Source organism: Heterodontus francisci, chromosome 32 (assembly GCF_036365525.1).
Source record: "Heterodontus francisci isolate sHetFra1 chromosome 32, sHetFra1.hap1, whole genome shotgun sequence".
NCBI classification, from domain to species: domain Eukaryota; kingdom Metazoa; phylum Chordata; class Chondrichthyes; order Heterodontiformes; family Heterodontidae; genus Heterodontus; species Heterodontus francisci.
This window is the reverse complement of record NC_090402.1, coordinates 32,920,891-32,947,186: the sequence shown is the minus strand read 5'-3', so window position 1 is coordinate 32,947,186 and position 26,296 is coordinate 32,920,891. Positions and strand designations below refer to the sequence as shown.

The window sequence follows — 26,296 nt, the reverse complement described above, 5'->3', positions numbered from 1 at the left end:
CACTGAATACAAATGTTCATGTGGCCATTTACTGCTGTCCATACATGGACTCTCACTGCCTAGCCATCTCTTTCTGATGGCTTTAGTTGAGCTGTTCAAGTGGAACCAGACAGAAATACTTGCCAAAATGGAAACAAACCTACCACCCACAAAATGAACTGAATCGCTTGGCATCTCCCGCTGTTACATAAAGCCTACAGAATGCCGATACTCTGGAGTTACAGGATATCAAAACAAGCTATTTTCTTTGAGTGAACCGGATATAAATTCGATAACAGAAAGTAGCTTTTGGCTGTGCTTCTTCAGCAGCGTACATCAAAAGTCAAAAACATCTTAAATAGAGATCATTTTTTGGAATTTCTTCTTTCCTCCTTCCCACCCAATATTGAGGACCTGATATAGGAGACAAAACAAGGAATAAAGTCTAACAATATGTCCTACATTCTGGCATACACGTTATTTAGTTTAAAAAAAACTTTGTTTTACTTACAGGGGGATTTGCTTCTGTTATTTTGCTTCAAATTTCCAATTGTTTGTATGATTACGACCGAAGCGGGAGGACTGCACTGTTTATTCCAGTTCCATTTCGCCACACGTTACCACATATATTTACATTTTCCCGCTTACCAATACGGTCAATCATGTACTCTATTTTTTCCAGAATAAAACACACTAACCAGGTTTTTTTAATAAAAACAAAATTATCAAACAAGTCTTAACCAGTAATGAAATAAAGCATAAACACACAGATTGAAATATTAAAGTTCCCTTTGTACCTTAGGCCCTCACACACACATACATGCACCAGCTAACTGGAAAAATAAGAGATTTTCGTTCAGAGCTCTGTTACAGACAAAAAATAACACAGGCTGAATACTTGCTCATTCTTGAACAGATGAGATATGTTGTGTTTTAAAACTGGCATACAGTCTGGCCTCCGAGTACACATATAGGAGTCACTGGGATTTGATTAGATTAGAGATACAGCACTGAAACAGGCCCTTCGGCCCACCGAGTCTGTGCCGAACATCAACCACCCATTTATACTAATCCGACACTAATCCCATATTCCTACCAAACATCCCCACCTGTCCCTATATTTCCCTACCACCTACCTATACTAGTGACAATTTATAACGGCCAATTTACCTATCAATCTGCAAGTCTTTTGGCTTGTGGGAGGAAACCGGAGCACCCGGAGAAAACCCACGCAGACACAGGGAGAACTTGCAAACTCCACACAGGCAGTACCCGGAATCGAACCCGGGTCCCTGGAGCTGTGAGGCTGCGGTGCTAACCACTGCGCCACTGTGCCGCCCTTTGAGAACAGTTCTTTTCAGGCAGCACTGAGAATAAATTTAGCAGGCTTTTCTTCAAAGACAGGAGATGAGTTGACATTGTGGACTTCTCAGGGTCTTTTAGAGAAATGCTGGAAAACTGAGCTAGGTTATGGTCTTCTCTCCTCCCTTGGGAATTCTCTTCTCCTTCTGCAGGCTTGACTCTTTAAACATTCAGCAAGAATCTGGTCTCTTCCTCCATGACACCTCTTCAGCAGCAGGAGCTAACTTCATCTCATTCCTGACACTACTCTGACACTACAACCAAAAGCTTGCAGGTTTGCTGCTCTCAGGTGCGTGCTGCTACTCCCGGCTTGTCCAGTCAAGGGGCAAACCAGTTCTTTCAGTGTCCTTTTGATGACCCTCTTGAAAAAAAAACTGGTCCAACATTTCTTCAGTTTGACTATGAATTCCTCAAAAACTATTTTTAACAAAAAAACAGAAGCACTTTCATAACAGTACTGGTAACAGTACCGGGGTAGGCGGTAGCGTAGTGGTATTATCACTGGACTAGTAACCCAGAGACCCAGGGTATTTCTCTGGGGACATGGGTTCGAATCCCACCACAGCAGAAGGTGGAATTTGAATTTAATTAATAAATCTGGAATTAAAAAGCTAGTCTAATGATGGCCATGAAACTATTGTCGATTGTTGTAAAAACCCATCTGGTTCACTAATGTCCTTTTAGGGAAGGAAATCTGCTGTCCTTACCTGGTCTGGCCTGCATGTGACTCCAGACCCACAGCAATGTGGTTAACTCTTACATGCCCTCTGAAATGGCCCAGCAAGCCACTCAATTGTATCTAACCGCTACAAAGTCTATAAAAAGGAATGAAAGCGGACGGACTACACGGCATCGACCTAGGCACCGGAAACGACAATGGCAAACCCAGCCCTGTTGACCCTGCAAAGTCCTTCTTACTAACATCTGGCGGCTTGTGCCAAAGTTGGGAGAGCTGTCCCACAGACTAGTCAAGCAACAGCCTGACATAGTCATACTCACGGAATCATACCTTACAGACAATGTCCCAGACACTGCCATCACCAACCCCGGGTATGTCCTGTCCCACCGGCAGGACAGACCCACCAGAGGTGGTGGCACAGTGGTAGACATTAGGGAGGGAGTTGCCCTGGGAGTCCTCAACATCGACTCCGGACCCCATGAGGTCTCATGGCATCAGGTCAAACATGGGCAAGGTAACCTCCTACTGATTACCACCTACCGCCCTCCTTCAGCTGATGACTCAGTACTCCTCCATGTTGAACACCACTTGGAGGAAGCACTGAGGGCGGCAAGGGCACAAAATGTACTCTGGGGGGAAGGACTTCAATGTCCATCACCAACAGTGACTCGGTAGCACCACTACTGACCGAGCTGGCCGAGTCCAAAAGGACATAGCTGCTAGACTGGGTCTGCGGCAGGTGGTGAGGGAACCAACACGAAGGAAAAACATACTTGACCTCGTCCTTACCAATCTGCCTGCCGCAGATGCTTCTGTCCACGACAGTATTGGTAGGAGTGACCACCACACAGTACTTGTGGAGACGAAGTCCCGCCTTCACATTGAGGATACCGTCCATCGTGTTGTGTGTTAATACCACCGTGCTAAATGGGCTAGATTTTGAACAGACCTAGCAATGCAAAACTGGGCATCCATGAGGCACTGTGGGCCATCAGCAGCTGCAGAATTGTACTCAACCACAATCTGTGACCTCATGGCCCGGCATGTTCCCCATTCTACCATTACCATCAAGCCAGGAGACCAATGAAGAGTGCAGGAGAGCATGCCAGGAGCAGCACCAGGCATACCTCAAAATGAGGTGCAACCTGGTGAAGCTACAACCCAGGACTACTTGCATACCAAACTGTGTAAGCAGCATGCGATAGAGCTAAGCAATCCCATAACCAACGGATCAGATCTAAGCTCTGCAGTCCTGCCACATCCAGCCGGGAATGGTGGTGGACAATTAAACAACTAACTGGAAGAAGTGGCTCCACAAATATACCCATCCTCAATGATGGGGGAGCCCAGCACATCAGTGCAAAAGATAAGGCTGAAGCATTTGCAACAATCTTCAGCCAGAAGTGCCGAGTTGATGATCCATCTCGGCCTCCTCCTGAAGTCCCCAGCATCACAGATGCCAGACTTCAGCCAATTCGATTCTCTCCGCGTGTTATCAAGAAACGACTGAAGGCACTGGATACTGCAAAAGCTATGGGCCCCGACAATATTCCGGCAATAGTACTGAAAACCTGTGCTTCAGAACTTGCCGCGCCCCTAGCCAAGCTGCTCCAGTACAGCTACAACACAGGCATCTACCCTGCAATGTGGAAAATTGCCCAGGTATGTCCTGTACACAAAAAGCAGGACAAGTCCAACCCGGCCAATTACCGCCCCATCAGTCTACTCTCAATCATCAGTAAAGTGATGGAAGGTGTCATCAACAGTGCCATCAAGCGGCATTTGCTTAGCAATAACCTGCTCAGTGACGCTCAGTTTGGGTTCTGCCAGGGCCACTCAGCTCCTGACCTCATCATAGCCTTGGTTCAAACATAGACAAAAGAGCTGAACTCAAGAAGTGAGGTGAGAGTGACTGCCCTTGACATCAAGGCAGCATTTGACCGAGTATGGCATCAAGGAGCCTTAGCAAAACTGAGGTCAATGGGAATCAGGGGGAAAACCCTCCGCTGGCTGGAGTCATACCTAGCGCAAAGGAAGATGGTTGTGGTTGTTGGAGGTCAATCATCTGAGCTCCGTGACATCACTGCAGGAGTTCCTCAGGGTAGTGTCCTCGGCCCAACCATCTTCAGCTGCTTCATCAATGACCTTCCTTCAATCATAAGGTCAGAAGTGGGGATGTTCGCTCATGATTGCACAATGTTCAGCACCATTCGTGACTCCTCAGATACTGAAGCAGTCCGTGTAGAAATGCAGCAAGACCTGGACAATATCCAGGCTTGGGTTGATAAGTGGCAAGTAACATTCGCGCCACACAAGTGCCAGGCAATGACCATCTCCAACAAGAGAGAATCTAACCATCTCCCCTTCACATTCAACGTCATTACCATCGCTGAATCCCCCACTTTCAACATCCTAGGGACTACCATTGACCAGAAACTGAACTGGAGTAGCCATATAAATACCGTGGCTACAAGAGCAGGTCAGAGGCTAGGAATCCTGAGGCGAGTAACTCACCTCCTGACTCCCCAAAGCCTGTCCACCATCTACAAGGCACAAGTCAGGAGTGTGATGGAATACTCTCCACTTGCCTGGATGGGTGCAGCTCCAACACTCAAGAAGCTCAACACCATCAAGGACAAAGCAGCCCGCTTGATTGGCATCCCATCTACAAACATTCACTCCCTCCACCACCGACGCACAGTTGCAGCAGTGTGTACCATCTACAAGATGCACTGCAGCAATGCACCAAGGCTCCTTAGACAGCACCTTCCAAACCCGCGACCTCTACCAACTAGAAGGACAAGGGCAGCAAATACATGGGAACACGACCACCTGCAAGTTCCCCTCCAAGTCACACACCATCCTGACTTGGAACTATATCGCCGTTCCTTCACTGTCGCTGGGTCAAAATCCTGTAACTCCCTTCCTAACAGCACTGTGGGTCTACCTACCCCAAATGGACTACAGTAGATCAAGAAGGCAGCCCACCACCACCTTCGCAAGGGCAATTAGGGATGGGCAATAAATGCTGGCATAGCCAGTGACACCCACATCCCATGAATGAATTTTTAAAAAACAGCTATTTGTTGAAGAATGTCAGATTACATCGCTCTGGTAACTGCACAAGCACAAAAGTCCTGCTGTCTTCACTCTCGCCTCCAACAATCTTTTATATTTTTGAATTACAAACATTAACTCATGCTTTTAGGTTGCCACTTTTCTCTCCTTATACCAGAAACTGAACATAATGGCATTCTAGCCATTTGTTTGACCTAGATAAATTTCTGCATAGTACTTAAAAGACACAGTGATAACTGAAGGAATTCAAAGGTAGATAAGGTAGGAGATGTCACGCACTTCAAGCACTTGCAATAAAAGCAACAAGTTAACTATCCACTGGGGGAAAAAAAGGACAAGACTTCCAACTTGTCGTGGATTTCAGAACATGCCAACATGTACCTTGTAACAGAAACAGAAATGCTGAAAATGCACAAGAACCCAGATTTTGCTGTAGCAGGGCATCTAGCAACATCTGCTGTTCGTTGTACTTGCTCGTTTTAAGGTTTTAAATTTTTAGTGTGACAAGTTGTTCAAAGTGCAAGTTGATAACGGTGTATTGAGGGAAAACGAGCATCTGGGGCCTGAGTGAACAGGGAAAGCAACTGTGTATCTTAACCAATCAAATCGAAGGATTGTGAAAATAACAACACAGGGTCTGAGAAGTGAAAATTAAGAGTGGGTGAATTCAATGTCAAATCAGGTACAGAAAAATAAAGAGAGGGAAAGCAAGATTGGTTTAAGAGAGAGGGAGAAAAAAGACAAAAAGTAAAATAAGGCTTTAATTCTAAATGACATTTTTAAAATCTCAAACAAGTAATACAAATGTGGAGTCTGATTCATTCACATAATAGTTAATTTTCAGTGCCAGATATGGTGAATGACAGCAATTTACACTTATCACATTAAAATGGTACTTAAACTCAAAATGATGAAACTTAACTTTCTGTGATGAGGTTAGTTCATATCTACCACTCAAATACAGCAAGTTCACACTATTCAATGCTGAGCCAGGCAGCATGATGCTGTTTTTACAAAGCTAAGAGCAAAGCAGCACAATTCAGACAGAAACCTTTGGATATTGGCATTTAAACAAGCATCTGCTCCTCATCTGAAGTTTTTCCATTTGCGCATAAATTATGGTAAGCGCTCACCTTTATTTTGAGCGCAAAATCTGGTCCATAAGTAATTCTAAACAAAAGGTAGGTTAACAATTCAGGTGTAGACTGTCAGGACTTGAAACTCTTATTTCACCTTGATAAGATTGAGCAAAATGAAGCAGGTGAGAGGTAAACATCGGAAAAAGTGAAGAGTTTGGAATGCAGAGTCCTATCAGAGAAGCAGTTGCAAACTTTGTTGCATTGCACTTCTGATCACAGTTTACATCAGAACAGGACTCTGCCTTCTCTCTTTAGATCATGAACCTGATGTGTTTCAAAAATCTTAGATTTCTATTTTTGACTTCCAGCATTTGCAGCTTGAAAAAAAAACCTAGATTCAGCTCTATAATTTTTACACTTATAGACATCTTACATAAAATTTTAAAATTAGAAAGTGATGAACATTTCAGATTAACATTTCAGGCTTTGTATGGAAATGTAGTTTTAAAATGTTCTTCCCCGAACTGGTGTGGAAAAAAAATGTTCTGTGGAGATTTGCAAGGCAAATGATACGTGGGCTATATCAGATTTTCTTGGAAAAGAAAAAAAAATTCAGAACAAGTTCACTCAACATGATAAAACAAGTCTTTCCAGGACAGATCTTCCCTTATTGCCTGAAGTGCTAACTAGTAAATAGTTGATGTTTAATTTAAAATGTACAAGAATATTATTTTATTGATTTAGTTCTCTGATTCTCCATTTTTCGGTCACTCTTTCACAAGCCAAGAGGTCAAGCAAGAGTCCTGCCTTTAAGTAACTAATGCTCAACATTCCTTACCTTCGCTTGTGTCCTGGCATCCTGACTATAATCGAAACATCAGGGTTCAACAGATCTATCGGCACAATATCATTGAGATACTGTTCAGCTTGTGCCACTGGATTATCCTCAATGGTCATTCATTCATTCAATCAATCAAGGTCTACACTTCCATAATTCAACAACTTAGAATGAGATGTTAACTGCAGAAAATAAATATAAAATTGAAAAACAGTTGAATAGTTTGAAGGGGAGACTATTTGATTTTTGCAAATCTGTGTGAAATTAAGACTGCATAAAGACGATATGCCAAATCTGCAGTGGTGAGCTTCTGCAATTGACTGCAAAGTTGGAATGGATTTGAACTTTAAATTCATAATATGTAATTTGGTAGCCCTCTACAATTCTGATGACAATGATTATGCAAGCAAATATTTCAGCTCATTTGACAAACATATTTCGATTACAATTTTCCAATGTAAAGTAAACCAAAATCAACTCAATAGTGCTAGTTGTAGAATGCAACCTTTTTAAAAAGCTAGTGAACTAAATTCCATCAACATTGTGGAAAAACATTTGTTTAAAGAATTTTGTTGGTTAATTTTCTACAAAAGTACATGAAAATTGATTTTAAAACTAAATTTCTTGCAAACTGGAAATTACACAAACCAAGAGAAAGCTGACCCTGAAAGAAACCTTTCTCACTCATCCATGAATGCGTTCCAAATGTTAATCTTATTTAATTTTTTGAAAGCAGTCACCATGTTGGCAAATAATCATGTTTTTCCAAATAGCACAAGTTATTCCATAAATACTGCTTTCTTACAATAGTTTTTTTATGCTTTTCTCTTGTTGCAGACACAGGATATTTCAGACAACTGTTTTTTTCCCTTTGCATGCTGTTATAGCAGCCATTTTCAAAAATAACATTGAGAACCTGAATCTTAAAATCCAAAATGGCTACCATCCACAATTTACACTGCACAGTACTGCAACATATGTTTCATAGATATTAATCAGTTCTTAATATCTAGAAACCCTGGATCAACAGTATATTTAAACGATTAATATATTGAACAATAAACTGGACTGAATAAATTCAACAATATAGCTGCCATTGACCTAGTCTCACGGTGACATTATAGATTATATTTCTACTAGCAACTGTACATATGTAAGCACTTCTAGAATACAAGTGCCATGGTAGAAATACTGGGAACAGTTGATTGCCTGATAGATATAAAACTCCAGATACTGCATTCAATCACCCTCCAACTTCAAGGCACAGACAATGAGCCAAATGGCCTCCTGCTTTCTATGTAACTTTAGTTCTTGTGCATTTTATTCGTAGATACACAGCCATTTTTTCCTGTTTTGTTTGTTGTTAACACAATTAACAAATAGAATTTGAATGAAATTTTAAAACTAACTCATATCAAGTTGCTGATAAATGTAAATGGAAAATGCCTATTTAACATCTCAACCACTTTCAACAATCAACAGAATTATTTACAGAATGAGATCCAAGTAGGAAAGGAGAATTGACAGCTTTAACATCCAAAGCTAGTGTCACAGGAAAATCCAAATAATAATAACCCTCCAATAGTGTCAAATTTTAGGCAGGACCTAACATTTTTTAGTTCATTAGAGTTTTCATGTAAAGATGGATTTACGCGATCCTGTTAATTTCAATTTTAATTCAGTTAAATATAACTTATTGCTAAATAGATTTGCCAAAGTAATGAATTAAAACTTTGTAAAGGATTGAGTCTCATCAAAAACTATTTTAATATAGCTAATTTCATATATTCCCTTCATTGTTTGGTAGCTCAATTTTTACTTAGGGTTAGTCGAGACATACAAGAGTAAAAATACATAGATCTTGGATATTTCCAACAATTAAGCTCGCGAAGTCAATAGCCCAAAGTGTTGAACTTCAGTCAAACTTTAACATTAAAAATTCCAACGAGAAAGAAAAATTCCAAGTGGAGGACCATTCGTGGTTAACTAAAAAAGTTAAAGACAGTATCAAAATTAAAGAAAAAGCATATAATTGTGCAAAGATGGGTGGCAGGTCAGAAGATTGAACAGAATACTAAAAACAGCAAAGAATGACAAAGATTAATAAGGATGGAAAAATTACAGTACAAGAGAAAGCTAGCTAGAAATATACAAACAGATAGTAAGAGTTTCTCTAGATATTTAAAAAAGAAAAGTAAACAGTGAGCGTTGGTCCTATAGAGAGTGAATCTGGGGAATTCATAATAGAAAATAAGGAGTCGGCAGATTAAATGAACAGGCTTTTGCATCAGACTTCACTATAGAGGATACAGGTAACATCCCAGAAATAGCTGTAAATCAGGAAATGGAAGGGAGAGAGGAACTCAAGAAAAATAAATTAACAGGGAAGTGGTACTGAGCAAATTGTTGGAGCTGCGGGCTGGCAAGTCCCTGGGTCCTGATGGACTTCATCCTAGAGTGTTAAAAGAAGTGGCTAGTGAGATAGTTGATGCGTTGGTTTTAATTTTCCAGAATTCCCTAGATTCGGGGAAGGTTCCATCCGATTGGAAAATTGCGAATGTAACTCCTGTATTCAAAAAGGGAGAGACACAGAAAGCAGAAAACTACAGGCCAGTTAGCTTAACATCTGTCATAGGGAAAATGTTAGAAGCTATTAAAGACATTATAGCAGGGCACTTAGAAAAGTTCAAGGTTAGCAGAGTCAACATGGTTTTGTGATCGGGAAATCATGCTTAACCAATTTACTGGAATTCTTTGAAGAAGTAACATGTGCAATGGATAAAGGAACCGTGGATGTACAGTACTTAGAATTCCAGAAGGCATTTAATAAGGTGCCACATCAAAGGTTATTGCAGAAATAAAAACTCATGGTGTAGGTGGTAACATATTGGCATGGATAGAAAATGGGCTAGCTAACAGGAAACAGAGAGTAGGCATAAATGAGTCACTTTCTGGTTGGCAAGACGTAATGAGTGGTGTGCTGCAGTGATCAGTGCTGGGCCCTCAACTTTTTACAATTTATACAAATGACGTGGATGAAGGAACTGAAGGTATGGTTGCCACATTTGCTGATGACACATAGATAAGTGGGAAAGTAAGTTGTGAAGAGAACATAAGGAGGCTACAAAGAGATATAGATAGGTTAAGTGAGTGGGCAAAGATCTGGCAAATGGAGAATAATATGGGAAAATGTGAAATTGTTTACTTTGACAGGAAGAATAAAAAAAACATATTATCTAAATGGTGAGAGATTGCAGAGCTCGGAGATGCAGAGGGATCTTTGTGTCCTCATGCATAAATCGCAAAAGGTTAGTATGCACGTTCAGCAAGTAATTAGGAAAGCTAATAGAATGTTATCATTTATTGCAAGGGGAATTGAATACAAAAGTAGGGAGGTCATGCTTCAGTTATACAGGGCATTGGTGAGACCCCATCTGGAGTACTATGTACAGTATTGGTCTCCTTATTTAAGGAAAGATGTAAATGCATTGGAAGCAGTTCAGAGAAGGTTTACTGGGCTAATACCTGAAATGGGCAGGTTGTCTTGTGAGTGAGGAAAGGCTGGACAAGCTAGGCTTGTATCCATTGGAGTTTAGAAGAGTAAGAGGTGAAGTGATTGAAACATACAAGATCTTGAGGGGTCTTGACAGGATGGATGTGGAAAGGATGTTTCCCCTTGTGGGAGAATCTAGAACTCGGGGTCACTGTTTAAAAATAAGGGGTTGTCCATTTAAGACAGAGATGAGGAGAAATTTTTCTCTCAAAAGGGTCGTGAGCCTTTGGAACTCTCTCCCTCAAAAAGCGGTGGAAGCAGAGTCTTTCAATATTTTTAAGGCAGGGGTAAATAGATTCTTGATAAGCAAGGGGGTGAAAGGTTATCAGGGGAAGGCAGGAATGTGGAGTTGAGTTTACAATCAGATCAGCCATGATCTTATTGAAGGGCAGAGCAGGCTCGAGGGACTGAGTGGCCTACTACCCCTAATTCGTATGTTCATATGAATTGTTGTGCCAAATCTTGACCTTTTCAATATTTTAAAGAAATTCTCAGGAATCAAGTGTTGTTTTCTTAATAATCAGAATACAGTACAGCTAGAATAGTTTGGTTTAACATGAGAATTCCTTACAAGTTGCAGCCTTATAAACTCTCCTATTGCACCCTACATATCAAATGCTACTTATTACTCTCTATACAATTCAAACTTCCAGAGCAGGCAACTGCAAAAATGATACAACATATGGCCAAAATCATTTCAGTTAACTGTGACATAGGATGCAAAGGCATACAAGGGCAATCCTTATTTGATTTGTCAGTCTTGCTGGGATGAGAAGTACTAATTTAAGAAATCATAACAGAGACCATTTTTATTTCATTTATGGATGAATACATTCTCTTTGTGCAAGATTTTCAACAATAGTTCTGATAGAAAGGAGCAAAAATGTAAATTTGATAATCATTTGACTCTACAATATGTTTTCATAAAAATAAGTCAAAACGTTCAATACTATCACAGTAAATGTTAAGTTTTGAAACCAAATTTTGAGACAAGGTCTCATTCATGATTTAAAAGACTGATCGTAACGTAAACCAAATTGCCAGCATACAGATTTAACGTTTTGGATAAGTATATCAGTGACAAAGCCACTTAATTTTTTGGTAACTCTATAACAAAAAAAAAACTATATCCACCTCCACAATATCCAAATTATCGAAACTAGATTCTCTCTCTTTGGCCTCCTTGTCTCGAAAGACAATGGGTAAGCGCCTGGAGGTGGTCCGTGGAACAGCGCCTGGAGTGGCTATAAAGGCCAATTCTAGGGTGAGACTCTTCCACAGGTGCTGCAGAAAAAATTGGTTGTCGGGGTTGTTGCACAGTTGACTCTCCCCTTGCGCTTTTGTCTTTTTTCCTGCCAACTGCTAAGTCTCTTCGACTCACCACACTTTAGCCCCGCCTTTATGGCTGCCCACCAGCTCTGGCGAACGCTGGCAACTGACTCCCACGACTTGTGATCCATGTCACAGGACTTCATGTTGCATTTGCAGACGTCTTTAAAGCGGAAACATGGACGGCCGGTGGGTCTGATACCAGTGGCGAGCTCGCTGTACAATGTGTCTTTGGGGATCCTGCCATCTTACATGTGGCTTACATGGCCAAGCCATCTCAAGCGCCACTGACTCAGTAGTGTGTATAAGCTGGGGATGTTGGCCGCCTCGAGGACTTCTGTGTTGGAGATACGGTCCTGCCACCTGATGCCATTGATTATCTGCAGGCAGCGAAGATGGAATGAATTGAGACGTCGCTCCTGGCTGACATACGTTGTCCAGGCCTCGCTGCCATAGAGCAAGGTACTGAGGACACAGGCTTGATACACTCGGACTTTTGTGTTCCGTGTCAGTGCGCCATTTTCCCCACACTCTCTTGGCCAGTCTAGACATAGCAGTGGAAGCCTTTCCCATGCGCTTGTTGATTTCTGCATCTAGAGACAGGTTACTGGTGATAGTTGAGCCTAGGTAGGTGAACTCTTGAACCACTTCCAGAGCGTGGTCGCCGATATTGATGGATGGAGCATTTCTGACGTCCTGCCCCATGATGTTCGTTTTCTTGAGGCTGATGGTTAGGCCAAATTCGTTGCAGGCAGCCGCAAACCTGTCGATGAGACTCTGCAGACACTCTTCAGTGTGAGATGTTAAAGCAGCATCGTCAGCAAAGAGGAGTTCCCTGATGAGGACTTTCCTTACTTTTAGAATAACTATTTCACATTGAAATACTACCACAGTCCTAATGTCCAACATGGCCTGAGAGAAAAATTCTTCTGGAATCATGACACTATTACTCCAATTTTGTCCACCCATAAATCAGCAGCTACATGTGCAACTCATTTAATGAAGATGCCTTTAATTTTTAAATAGCGAGACACCTGTCATGGCATTAGGTGCCAACATTGGCACAGTGCCTAGCACTCTGAGTGAATCAGAAGGTTGAGGGTTCAAGTCTCACTCCAGAGACTTCAGCACATAATCTAGTCTGACATTTCCATGCAGAACTGAAGGAGTGTTTAATTCTCAGACGCAATCTTTTGGATGAAACATTAAATCAAGGCCCTGTCGGATCCCACAGGTTTGTTTTAAAATCATTCCTGGGATATGAATGTCACTAGCAAGGTCAGCATTTATTGCACATCCTTAATTGCCTTTGAAAAGATGGCGAGCTGCCTTCTTGAACCGTTGCAGTTTGAAGTGCAGGAGTGTTCTCTGGTGTCTTGCCCAACATTTATCCCTCAGTCAACAGCTTAAATATATGGGCCCAGATTTTATGGTAGAAATAATGGTGAGGTTATCAGCACTTATTATTGAACAGCAACTTCCAATGACTGCATATGTACAATTAAATCAGGAAGTTGCTGTTCAAGCTGCCTTTGTTCCTCCAAAAGCTCTCGTCAACAGACTCAGCATTCAAACATATGGAAGGTCATGAAGTAGGGGTACTTGGGTGATACATAGCCACTAAACAGGCCAGAAAAAGTAGGGCGTGTCCATTCTAGTAGAAGTAAATTTTTAACGGCATGATCAGTCTTAATTACTGTTTAACAACCTCTCTTTTACAAATGTGCATTCCTTCAGATCTTAATTGTTGGAGATTTTAAAAATAGACAATTATTCATTTTTACGGCTTTAGCTCCCTCAAGCTGTAAATGATTTGCCATTCAACTAACTATTCTATCTTACATTTCCTGGTCCAGACTCTGCGTGCCTCAGCAAGAATTCTTCAATCGAATTGGTTAAGGAAATGCACAATTACTTATCCTGTTCATATCAGTGCAGGGTCCCCTGTAGAGGGCACCATGCTATTTTGAATTTCTAATGAATGCATGTTCCAGTGCAAAAGCCAATAGAAAGTCCGTGGGCAAATGCAAGTGCAGCGAATAGATAGCGCTGCACAATCCTGCCCATTATGTGGTCATTTATTTCATTGCTGTTTGTGGGACTTCACATCACAATTGGCTATAAAGCACTTTGAGAAGTCCTAAAGTCATGAAAGGCACTGTGTAAATACATTCTTTCTTTACAATCTTGGGCTAATCCCAATATCGGGAAGAAAATTATGTCAATACGAAGTCATCTCAGGATTCAAAATTAACAGATTGCTTGGAAATGTTATGTTATACTTTCCCCACTTTGAAGTTCCCTGCCACAAATTTAACCGTACTAATTAGAGGGTACAATAGTTAGCGACCCTAAAATACTACAAGGCACCATTACACAGAATTGTATGTGCTGGTTCTAGTAAATACCAAGACTTCAATGACATTTGCTGATGCTCAATATTAGCAGCTTGAAAACAAACAAAAGCTTCCAGCTTATGTACAAAAATTTGGTCAAGTAGTGGTGGACTTGGCAGATGCCTTTATTATCAGTTATTAGCATTTTAGCATACTTGTCCAGGTCAGAACTCAAAACAGACAGAAGTCTCATCAACGTCAGCCTCCAAAGACTCCCAAACTCAACTCAATGGCGAGAAGCTGGATGCTCTTATCCACTGAAATTTATAAGCAGCCAGGTCCAGACCCATTTACATAAAACAAAAGTCAACTGATGTCTAAATTTATACCCATGATGCTGAATGCACAAAAACCACAATTACCATTTCAGACTTATAGCAAGAAAGCCACTGGACATGCTATCATGTTACTCATCCATGAAAAAAAACATAAGTCACCTAGTGTACCTCTTTCTCACTAAACTCAGTATAATTTTTCCAACAATATGTTATGCTTTCACTCATTAGAACTTCCCTCCCCAAATTGTTTTTCTTTTCTCACCCCTCCTTCCCAGCTTAGGGCGGCACAGTGGCGCAGTGGTTAGCACCGCAGCCTCACAGCTCCAGCGACTCGGGTTCAATTCTGGGTACTGCCTGTGTGGAGTTTGCAAGTTCTCCCTGTGTCTGCGTGGGTTTTCGCCGGGTACTCCGGTTTCCTCCCACCACCAAAGACTTGCAGGTTGATAGGTAAATTGGCCATTATAAATTGCCCCTAGGTACTATACCTAGTGTAGGTAAGTGGTAGGGGAATGGTGGGGATGTGGTAGGACTATGGGATTCGTGTAGGATTAGTATAAATGGGTGGTTGATGGTCAGCACAGACTCGGTGGGCCAAAGGGCCTGTTTCAGTGTTGTATCTCTAAATAAATAAATAAAATAAATACTCTAGATTCAGCTCCATTTGCTTTGCTTGTTCCCTTATTTCTTTGAAATTGGCCCTTTACAGCTGTACACCCAGCTCCTTATTTGTTTTTTTTCTGGAGTTCGAGATTATGTGAACTTGATTATTCTGTGGTCACTGTCCCCTAAGGATGCAATAACTTTCATTTTCTGTACGTTGCCCATGATGACCATTTGGCTTCGCTTGACACACTGGGCCAAGCAGCGCCTATGATTCTAAACTACTTAGGTTTTCCCAATTTATATCCCGCTTATTGCAATTGCCCATTATAAAACAACTAGGAGAGACTGGAGGTAGAATCGGGGAATTTGCTTTTGTTTTATGGAAGGGGAAGTTCAATTTTCTCCACCCACAGACTAAATGACTGCAAGCAGATAGTTTTCTCCTAATGGTTGAACCATGAATGATCATCATTTCTCATTAACTTTTAATAACAATTTAATACTGCTTGTCCACAAGATCATTCAAAAACTGACATTTATTATGAGAATGTGTTAGCTGGCAGTCTTTGTCATCAATGTCAACATAACCAAGCCTACGATGTTTCAAAACCATTTGAATCTTTTGGGATAGAACTAATTACTGTGATATGCACACCATGTTGGAGCAGGTTTAAAACTGGAAACCATTACATCCATTGAATATTGATATACAGCCAATGCTTCATAAATTGAAGTTTCGCATTACTTGGTTAGTTTGTAAATGTTAGATTTTTGAATTACTCAAATATTACATAGTTGCCAGCATCACACTACTGTCAGTGGTCATTTGCGCAGCGCTTCTGGCTGTTTTAAGTGCTACAGATGTTAACTCGCTGGGGGCTTTCCTGTATTTCAGCAGTGCAATGCGCTTAGCGGCTATGGCAGGTTCCAGCTCTTCAAAATGAGATTGAAACCAGTCTGCATTCCGTTCTGATGCAAGTGGAAGCAGCAAAAAATGCAGGCAGCCTAAACTTCATGGTCACAGGTTTGGTGCTTCAACAGAGTCACTCTGCCAAAGATATTGTGTTCATGAGTCTAATTTCCATTTTTGTTCGAAAAGGAAGTGACAGGATAGATCCGTAATTTCCTATTTTAAGAACTACAAAATACCACCTTTTTAACCTTCCTGCACTAAAATTATCTACTTTTAGATGATACACAACAGCAAAAGAACAATTTTCAAAGACATTAGTACTTAGAAAGACGATCATTCCACTGTTGTGCCAGATGGAACTCGGTGGCCCTTAGTGTTTGCAATTCTTCAGATTTAAACTGCAGACCTGGTTCTGCAGTCTTATTCCCGATGAATGAGCAAAGCCATCCTGTTTTAAAGAATCACTTTCCAGGACCTCAATCATTTACCAATGGACCGTTTGGAGACATGGAAACAAGCTTCACAATCTTTGAAATTACACTGAGCATATTTGATGCTGCAAAGCCAGAACAAGCAGAATTCAGTACTTGGTTTAACTGTGGTATAGCAGAGTACAATTTGCTTTCAAAAATGTGATAACAAGGCGCTCCAGCAGTGAAAGATGAAGCTTCCTCAACCAAATCAAAGCAGACATGTTGCCAAGTCAGAATCTGTAAATAAGCGACAGCGGTTTCAACAATCTTGACAACAGTGGAGAGATTTGGAGGAGAATAATGTGGCTGACTGTGTTGACAAAGAAAATATAAGGAGGGATAATGTAGCACTGTCACAGAGAATGTGGTCATTTCACTGCTATGGGAGGGATGGAAACCTGACTGGTGGGAAATAGAAATAGAGTGTCATGGTCCTGTAGTTTTTTTTCCGGGAAGACGCGGTTTGCCTTTAAAGCTTGCAAAGGATCAGTGTTGCTTTAACAACCAGCAAGCCTCAGGAGTTATAGGCAGGTGCATTTTCGTTGCCTTAGAAACTGCCATTTGGAGACTGCGATTCAAAGGGTGCATTCTCGTTACCATAGATACAGCCACTGGACGTGGCTATCAAGCGATACATTTGTTACAATTCAACTTTGAATTGTTTTTTTAGTTGAAGATAGTTTGTTCTAACAAAACACAGACACAGAGGACACACAGACAGACAACTGTGGCGTTTAGCATCTGAAAAGAGCTCTCAACCATTTAAATTGAAGGAATAAGATTTTAGTCCGTTTAATTATCTCTCAAAATTCTAAAAAAAAAAGTCAAGCCAAAACAGAGATCTCTTGTAATTTAAACTGAAGGAAGGGAAGTTAGACTGTGACAATCTTTTATCCCTCAAAAACTCTAAAGTCAGATTGATTCTACTGAAGGTGTTTGCAAGTCATTAATTCTTGAAATTCACTGGAGAAGGAAAGCATCACCTACAGCTGGAGTTAGACTACGGACTGTTCTACTGTGGAAGAACCTTTTTTCCGCATTGGACTGCTGTGAGGACTTCAAGCAACATTTAAGGACTTCAAGCAACATTGGACTGTAAATTTGCAAGGACTCTAACTTTTTCTATTTTAAATGTTGTTTATATCTTCATAGTGTTTAAGAATTTAGTTCTTCTAGTTAAAGAGTTAATTTGTTGATTTAAAGACACCTGGTTTGGTTAGTCTCATTCGGGGGGGGGGGGGGGGGGGGGGGTTAACAGATGGTATAATTTGGCTGGGTCTTTCTTTAATTTGGAAAGTTTTAAATGACATGTTAGGCGATCTGTGGAGCGAAGGGATTGAATTAACAGTGTGTTTCTCCCACCACAAACAGAATCATATATATTGGGGGCTTTGACTGGAGTAGTCGGTCATAACAAGAGTAAGAACAGGAGAGTGAACAAGAGAAAAACTAGAGATAAGGAACTAAAAAAAACAAAAAATAGGAGAGATGGACATGATTAAAAGAATGAGAAAATTAAAAATTTAGAGAAACAAGGAAATAAATGAGAAACTAAAGAACTGGAGAATAAACAGAGAAGGAAAGAACAAATCATAGCACGAGCAAAGGACAAGAGAGATAGGAAAAGAGCAACTGTGCAGACAAACAGTAAAGGAAGAAAGCAAGAACAAGAGCTCAAAAGGGAAAAACAACAAATCAGATGGAGAGGCAGAAAGAACACAAGCACAACAAAGAGGAAAAGAAAGCTTTAGAAAAAGAGAGAAATTCAAAAATGATGAAGAACAGGCATGGGTACGCGAACTGGAAAGCAATGTATGAAGAAAGTTCACCGAACCAAATGAGAAAAGACAAAAGATCAGAGAACTGGATAAAGAACAAGCAAAGAGAAAGCAAGACTGAGAAAGTCGGGAAACAACCTGGAAAGAATAAAACAAAAAAAAGAGACAGAGTACAAGTGAAACCATATTAGAAAAACTGACCAAGTGAAAACATGATGGCGGGAATGAGAGAAAACACAAAAGGAGAGAAGGGGCAGGTGGCAGGGTGAAGGCAGGCACAAGTGCCACAGACCAAAAGAGGGGCAGGCAGGTGAGGGCAACCCATGCAGGGGGAGAACACCTCCAAGCGAGAGAGAAAACTTGCGGGCTTCCAGGAACTCACAAGCAAGAACACACAAGCAAGCGAGAGATAAAAAGAACACAATGAAGAAAAAGAGCTGAGGATTGGTGTGGCTGTGCCATTTAATGAATATTAATTTTTCATCCCAGAAATAAAATGATGAGTATAAACATAGCGTAAAACAACATCAAGTAAAACAGCAGACCATGAATCAGCATTCCAATGTGCTGGGCCACTTCAGTGCTACTGGAGTTCCAGAAGCTCAGCATGGCAAATGTGCAAGGCAGTAGCAGAAGCCAGGTGCTTTCTCCAATGGATTGGAAAAGACAGATTAAGTCATCACAATCCAATCTTACACATCCCCTTACAACTTGACTCGTTATGAAGTACTGACAAAGGCCTTTGAGCAGGTCTTATGCCCACCCTTCAAGCCTGAGAATGGTGTGGGTGGGGGTGAAGAGGACAAAAAAAAGAGGAAAACAAAATGAAAGTGTTATAATAATATATAACATTTGTAGACAGCCTCAAATATAAAAATTCTGAGACACAAAACAAACTTCTTCATGGCATAACAAATACAGATCACAACATATTTTGCTGTATCAATAGTCTGCAATATTTCCACTGATACAAACTTAAATTTCTAAGAAATAAAGTTTCTAAACTATTTTTAAGCTTTCAAATCATGATGTCAAATTGTTAAAACTTCTAATTCAAGGGAAATAAAAGTAGGCGAACAGTAATAACCAAATAATTCCTGCAACCATAAGAACTTATTTCTGCCACACATAACATATATGATAGCAAGATTACAAAGAATGTACCAGGCAATGTTGCAATTGTAGCTGTTACATTTTTAAAAATATGTACACAGTTTAGTCTGCTGTGATGTCTTATGTGGATTTTGTTTTGACATTCATATTCAAAGCTGTAAAATTCAAGGTCTCCCAGTATAAACTGTCCACACTTTGAATAAGGACAAACATTCATGAATTCAGCAGAGGACTTATTCAAAACTGTTGAGCTTATGATGTTAAAAATGTTCAACTGTGAAATAATTTTGGAAAAATATATGGATACAGGATTTCTGTAAGCAGTTGAGATGTACAATGAAATCTGGCGAAATGTTTTACCCTAAATTTTTCTATTTCTGTTATCTTACATCAATCTCCTAAACTTGGAGGAAACCCCATGCACGTTCAAGAGTCAACACTCATTTCATTTGCGATTAATTGTCTATGGGCTCTAAAACATTTACAGCTGCTGCTCCTGGTCATTCATTTTCTTTCTGAAGTACTTATCCTTCTTTTAATTCAGGCTCTACTTCCGAATTTATTTGAACATAGCACCAGCTTAAAATGAAACCAAGCTAAAATCTAAGCTATACTAAATAATTCTTATAAAAATATTTATTCAAGGTAACTCCAAAAATTACAATACATAACTGGCATTGGTACTTTCCGCTGGGCTAAGCGCAGTTCATTGGATTATTTTCTACACTAATTGTTCACAAAATAACTTGCAATGTGATTAATTGTGATTATACAGTTAAATGTTAATTTGTATGGGAAACTAGAGAACAATTCTTCGCAATATCCCGATGAACAGCTCATTGCTGTATTTCATGAATGGGATAAATGCATTATTTTCTTTAAGATCACTTTACATGAAGCATATTGAGTCATCTTCAATGGAGTATGTATTGCAACAATTCATTGTTGAGGGGCTGTTTGTCTAATCATTGAAAATAACAAATAAATGGTGGAATCCAAGGTTAATTCAAAAACCAAGATGATGCAAATCTAGAAACTAACCCCAATGTAGATTCTTCATGTGCCAATTCAGGTCACAGTTATAAATCCTGTTGGCGAGCTACATAAAATACTTATAAGAACAAGTTTTGTTTTCAATCATGAGACCCTTCATACCTGAGAAAAATGCATCTATGGTCTTTGAATCAAAGCTAGATTGAGATTTATATAGTTCTGTGTGAGCAAACAATTTATCTTTCACCAGGTTTAAGTCTGTGGTCAAACTTATTGTAAAATTTATATTGTTGATAAAATATTTTCTGAACATCTACTAATAAGTAAGGGCCTCAGAAAGGTAAGCTGAGTTTAATCTCGGATTTGTTTTTGAAATTGAGTTTTTCTTTAAAAAAAAATACAGTACTTTAATATTCCATCTGAATATAGTATGCAGCTCAACTCTAACTCCCCCTATAGGCTCATTGTGTGTTTTTGAGCATGCCTGTTGGAGATCATTTCACTGCAGATGCAGCCATTTTGTGGTCCAAGTTTCTGGCAGATATGTGGAGCTGCCATTTGCAGACACAAGCAAACACAATGCTGCATGAGCTCTACCACTGTACAGTTAAATCCAAAAGTACACCAAGCAAAATGTTAATCAGTTGCAGCTCACTTCTTGCATAAAAATGGAAACCAAACTGTAAAAATTATTAAAATGCACAGGAGTTTGAAATGAAGGAAAGACAACGATTTACAGAAATATCTAAACAGTGGCTTCTGGCATTATTATGAGGCATCAAATCAATCCCTTTTGGAAATTTTAGTCTATGATTGGAAAAATTATCTTGGCTTGGTGTTAAAGAGAATGCCAATAGAAAAACAGTCCCTCCACAATCAATTGCTGCACTCCATACACCGTTGAATACAACTCAATATGATTCAAGTACAACGATCTTAAAGAAAATAATACATTTATCCCATTAATAAAATACAGTAGTGAGCTAAAAATCATGATACTATAAGTTATACAATCTCAAACACAGACTTAAATATTTTAAGTACTCCAGTGGACAACCTTCCAATTAACAGAACCTGCAACAAAAAAATTAAAACCAAAAACTATAAATGTTATTCACCACAGTACCAGATACAATTATTCATTTACCTAATGCACATTCCATATTACTGCATGCATATACTATGCTGTGACAAAAGCTGTTTCAAGCACAGCTTTTGACGGTACTGGCAGCTCCTCATTCTTGGACAATGTACAGATATGTTGGGTATAAACACATACGAATATTATTTCAGACACCAGTAGTTGCTGTGAAATATAATAAGACAAGTTATAGAAATTAGACAACACACCGTATGGTACAGGGATTTTTGCAAACCAGTAGTGATCAAAGCATTGAGACAACAAAGCCACAATCAACATAACCATGTTTGCAAACTAAAGATGACTACAACCAAGATCGAGTTACTATTTCAAAAGATTTTAACGAAAATCAGGCTTTTTAACATTTGAAAACATTCCTCATAGAATCTTTCAATGATAGCAGTGTAGAATTCTAGTCAAGCCAAGTTTCAACAATTTCAGCAAAATATTTTGTGTCCTGCCAAAATTTACACAACTCCCAACATAAATTGATCATCTCTTTCTAAACAGGCAAAATTTTGCCAATTCACCCAAGAATCCATTTAAAATGCTTTCATCTCTGCTTAACGACACTGTAAGTTGATAATTTTACCAACAGTGCTGTAAGATACAAAAGATTGTAATTAATCAACAATGACTGTGTAACTTGGATGACAGTGCAAAGTGCAACTCAATAGATTAAAAAAAGATTGGAGTCCTTTACAAATCAAGCTATAATTCTGACAATTTAACTTTTACAGGCTTATCTTTTGTAGTTATAATAAAGAATCGGAAAATTCTCAATTTCACTGTGCTTCAGCTAATAGTTTGCTGTTGCACCAATTCGTCAATATGGTAACGATTATGGTCCATCTCTGATTCGGCTCATTACTATATTCATCATTTAAAATAACTAACATGTTGATGCCCAATACAGAAAACTGCTGCTCTATTCCTGGCTAAAACAGCTGTGTATTGCTTCCTCACCATCAAAAATGTTCCCAGTCATTAGTCAACACCCCATCAAGTTATGGTGTGTACATTCTTATCTTATATACTGTGCATTTACCAAGCTGTCAGTGAAAATATCATTTTGGATCATGCCTAAATCCATTTCAACCAGCTGCCACATTGTACAGTGCATGTTCTAGCTAACACTTTAGATTCATTTTAGAACTATTGGCAAATTTGTTTCAGCAACACTGGATAAAATGTAGTTCTTTAAGATGAATTCCATAATAGTAGAAAAATAGAAATTTTTACTTAACCAATTTTATTCCACAGCTACAATCAGCTCTACACAACGTACTAGGCTGGCAAATTTTAAGAATCCAAATTGGTAAGAGGCTACATAAAAAGCATACTAATATAAATTATGATTAAACACTTTGCAGTAAATTGTGTTTATACTCTATGAACTACACATTCTGTACTAATCTGAAAATCTCAACAGTGTTATATGTTTAAATGGCACAACAGAGTACACCATAAGACTTAATAGACTGTGTTGAATCAACAGCAGCAGACACAAAGGCTGGCATTGTCCCATTTCAACACTCTTCCAAAAAGTCACCAGATGAAGACAGCTAAAACTCACTAGGACATTGCAACTACTGTAGGTAAGGTTTTCAGAAAGGAAGATGTGCAAATTATTCATTTAATGAAGAATGCTTCTATAGTTGTTGGTTTGATCAGCTCCATCTCAATACTGTAAACAAGTCAACTCTTCTACTCCCCCTATAGGTTCAGTTACAACATTCTGAGCATGCTCATTGGATATAAATTCACTGCAGATTCAGCCATTTCATGGTCCAAGCTGCTGGCAGACATGAAGGCCTGCCATTTGGAGACTAATCCACTGTACTACTTTGAATCTTAAAAAGAAACCTCTTCATTTTTTATAATACTGAATTCAAGATAAGAAATTCAAAATATTTCACAGCTTTTTTCTAACAAATATTGAAAATCTATAGTTTAAACAAAGATCTGAATATATTCTTCCATTTTGTAAATTTTCACAACACCACTTATAAGGAACAGAATTTGAATTGCAACATTGTATGCAGATCTCTAACTCTACCCAACATAAGCAATGTTAATTCATTATTAAAAATCATCTGGCATTGTGTGCTCATCCAATTTTTATTTAATGAAGGATGCTGCATTAGCTTGAGTACAGAGTAATTACTGGAAGCACAGATAACTTTAAACACAACAATGTAAATACAATGAAGAATGTACAGACATATCATTCCTTTACAATTTTACTTCATCGTTACAGAAAGGTTAACCTTAACACAAACACCAAGGCAGAGTCAGAAGTAGGCTACCAACACTTCAATATGACAATCAGAGAGAAAAGATTAATTACACAACCCCTAAATATTAACAGGGTTTGGTTCAAGTCACTTAAAATTCTAAATGCAGATTTGAAGTAAAAAAAGCTATATTTCAAATTGCCTTAAATTATTTTTCTGAATCCCTTAATCCACAGGCTCAATTGAAAAAAACCCAGAAATTACCAATAACTAAATCAAAACCATGGAACACTGTTCTTCACTTGGTAGATGTAAACACGTTGAAATACACTCAAAACAACTGTGCTTCAGTGAGTAACCTCCAATCCTTCATCAGTTAAGTTTATGGTTAAATGTTATCCATTAGACATTGTTATCCATTTAAAAAGCATACTATACTGGCCTTCAGTACAATTTTCTATTTCAAATTCTAATTTCAAGTAATCCCAAAAATAATTGTAGATGTCACCATGTGCACTTGTAAGGTCCTTTATATGTCCTGTAAAGTAATGGAAAAGTCAACTCTATTTTCCCCTAAACAATTAAAAGAGACAACATTCACCATACCACTGACAGTATTCACCAGCAGCATACCATTTACCAGAAATACTATGCTACATAAACAGGAATAAAATACTCCATTCCTCAGCATTAAAATATAAATGTCCCAGGCACAGATATAAAGAGAAATTATGTATGGATGAACACAACATGTTGAATCTGTGTTAACGGTCAAATGATGTTAACTGATCATAACCTGCTGCAAGATATAATTTAAAGTGACTTGGTTTTCATCATTAACACCAATTATGATGACAGCTACAGCAAAAGCGTCCAACATCTTCAACAGTTTGGTAGATTCCCAACTTTATCAATTTGAGGTCATCAGTCAAAAAACAACAACAGAAATGGCAATGCAACAGCAGCTTCACTTCAATATGATCTTTACCCTATGTAAAGATCAAAGATGAAACTTTTTACAGTAAGTTAAAGCACTTTTTACACTTAGTGCTACAACTTTGTAGAGATTTAATGCACTCTGATTATGTACCTCACCTTGTAAAGCATTCGATATAGCTGGTGATTCAAAAAGGTAAAAAGATGTGGATAAAAGGCAAGAATTACTTTTCAAATAGGTTCAGAAGAACCTGAATTTTAATAAAGATTAAATTCTATATGAAAAACAGGCCCGTCTAACCTTACTGAACTGACAGTATGGTCACCATCTGAAGTGGAATCCCCGGATCTAGTATCAGAATGCAGCACCATATAGTAAAGGCCCTCTACTTTAGGCTGATTAATGAGAAAGGAAAGTGAGTTTCTGAAAGGATACATTTTGACATGCACAATGACAGAAACTGGTACATGAAGAAAGGGTATTGAAGTCAAGGATGCCAAATGCCTAACATTAAACACTGCAAATCTTCCCATTTTAAGATATAAAACTACTGTAAATTTAGTAGAATTAAGCAAGGTAATTCAATACTGAAGAGCAGCCATTCACAACAAGCAAGCAGCCAAACCAACATTAACATGATATGATCAAATGCAGGTTAAATGTATCTTGAGATTCACCTACAAAACAATGAGTATGTTTAGAAACTCAAGCAAAATTGAGAACTCGGTAGTAGCAGATCACAATGAATCTTGAACCAATTTACTGTACCACCAGATCATAACCAAATAACCAAACACAAAGGAAAGCTCATCTCATTTATACTGTTCACAACCCAACAAAAACATTCAGAAGTCATTTTTTTCATCTGCTAGAATTGGAAGGAGCAGCTTTTTAAAAAACTATTTTTTACAAAATATCAATGGTCACAGTATAAACAAAAGAATCTGCAAACATGCAAGAAGTGCAGAGATGTATATATACTATGCAAAAGACCACCTTTCCAACGTGTGAAAGCTCAACTTCCAAGAGGCTTCTGTTGACCATTGGGAAAGGTGTCCATCCATCCTCCATACTTTTCTCCCCCCTCCAAAAGAAAAATCACTTTTCTTTTAAACGTGCTGGCAACTGTCGAGTACAGACTCGCACATTAAAAGCAAAAACACTCTGTTTTCATCTAGCAGTGAGGTGCGCCCGGATACATGGAAAATGTTAAGAAGAAAAAAAGCACTCTCTCTCTCCTCAACACGTTTCCCAGCCGCCTGGCCAAACAAAAATCTTGTGGAGAGACACTCGACGTTGGAGCCAGGCTTGCGTTCCGTCTGTTGCCTGGCGCCCGGGAACCAGCCTCATGGCTGCGCCTCCGCTCGGCAGACATGGGCAGCGCATACGTTATACAGGGTGCGGGGCCGCACGCTCTCGCGTTCTCTGGTCAGCAGGCCAACCACCCCCCCTCCTCCTCCCGCAGCTTTTTTTTTACACACAAAGCGCCAACTTTTAATTAAAAAATACGAATCTGCCGGCTGGTATTTTGAGAGCT

The 26,296-nt window shown here is 39.2% G+C and overlaps 1 protein-coding gene across 7 annotated transcripts in view; it reads right to left on the bottom strand.

The window, feature by feature from the left end:
- The window catches only part of LOC137347757 (histone-lysine N-methyltransferase EHMT1-like), a 194,823-nt gene that overhangs the window by 168,351 nt on the left and 176 nt on the right, over window positions 1-26,296 (bottom strand). For 4 of the 7 annotated variants that reach the window (XM_068012665.1, XM_068012671.1, XM_068012669.1 and 1 more), the window contains exon 1: window positions 25,756-26,119. The exons of 1 other annotated variant lie outside the window; for it this stretch is intronic. In XM_068012665.1, the coding sequence (XP_067868766.1) occupies window positions 25,756-25,830 (75 nt within the window). In that variant the 5' untranslated portion in view covers window positions 25,831-26,119. Of the gene's footprint in view, window positions 1-25,755; window positions 26,121-26,296 lie in introns of those variants that run through there. 2 more of the 7 variants (XR_010969018.1, XM_068012670.1) reach the window with 1 other exon arrangement.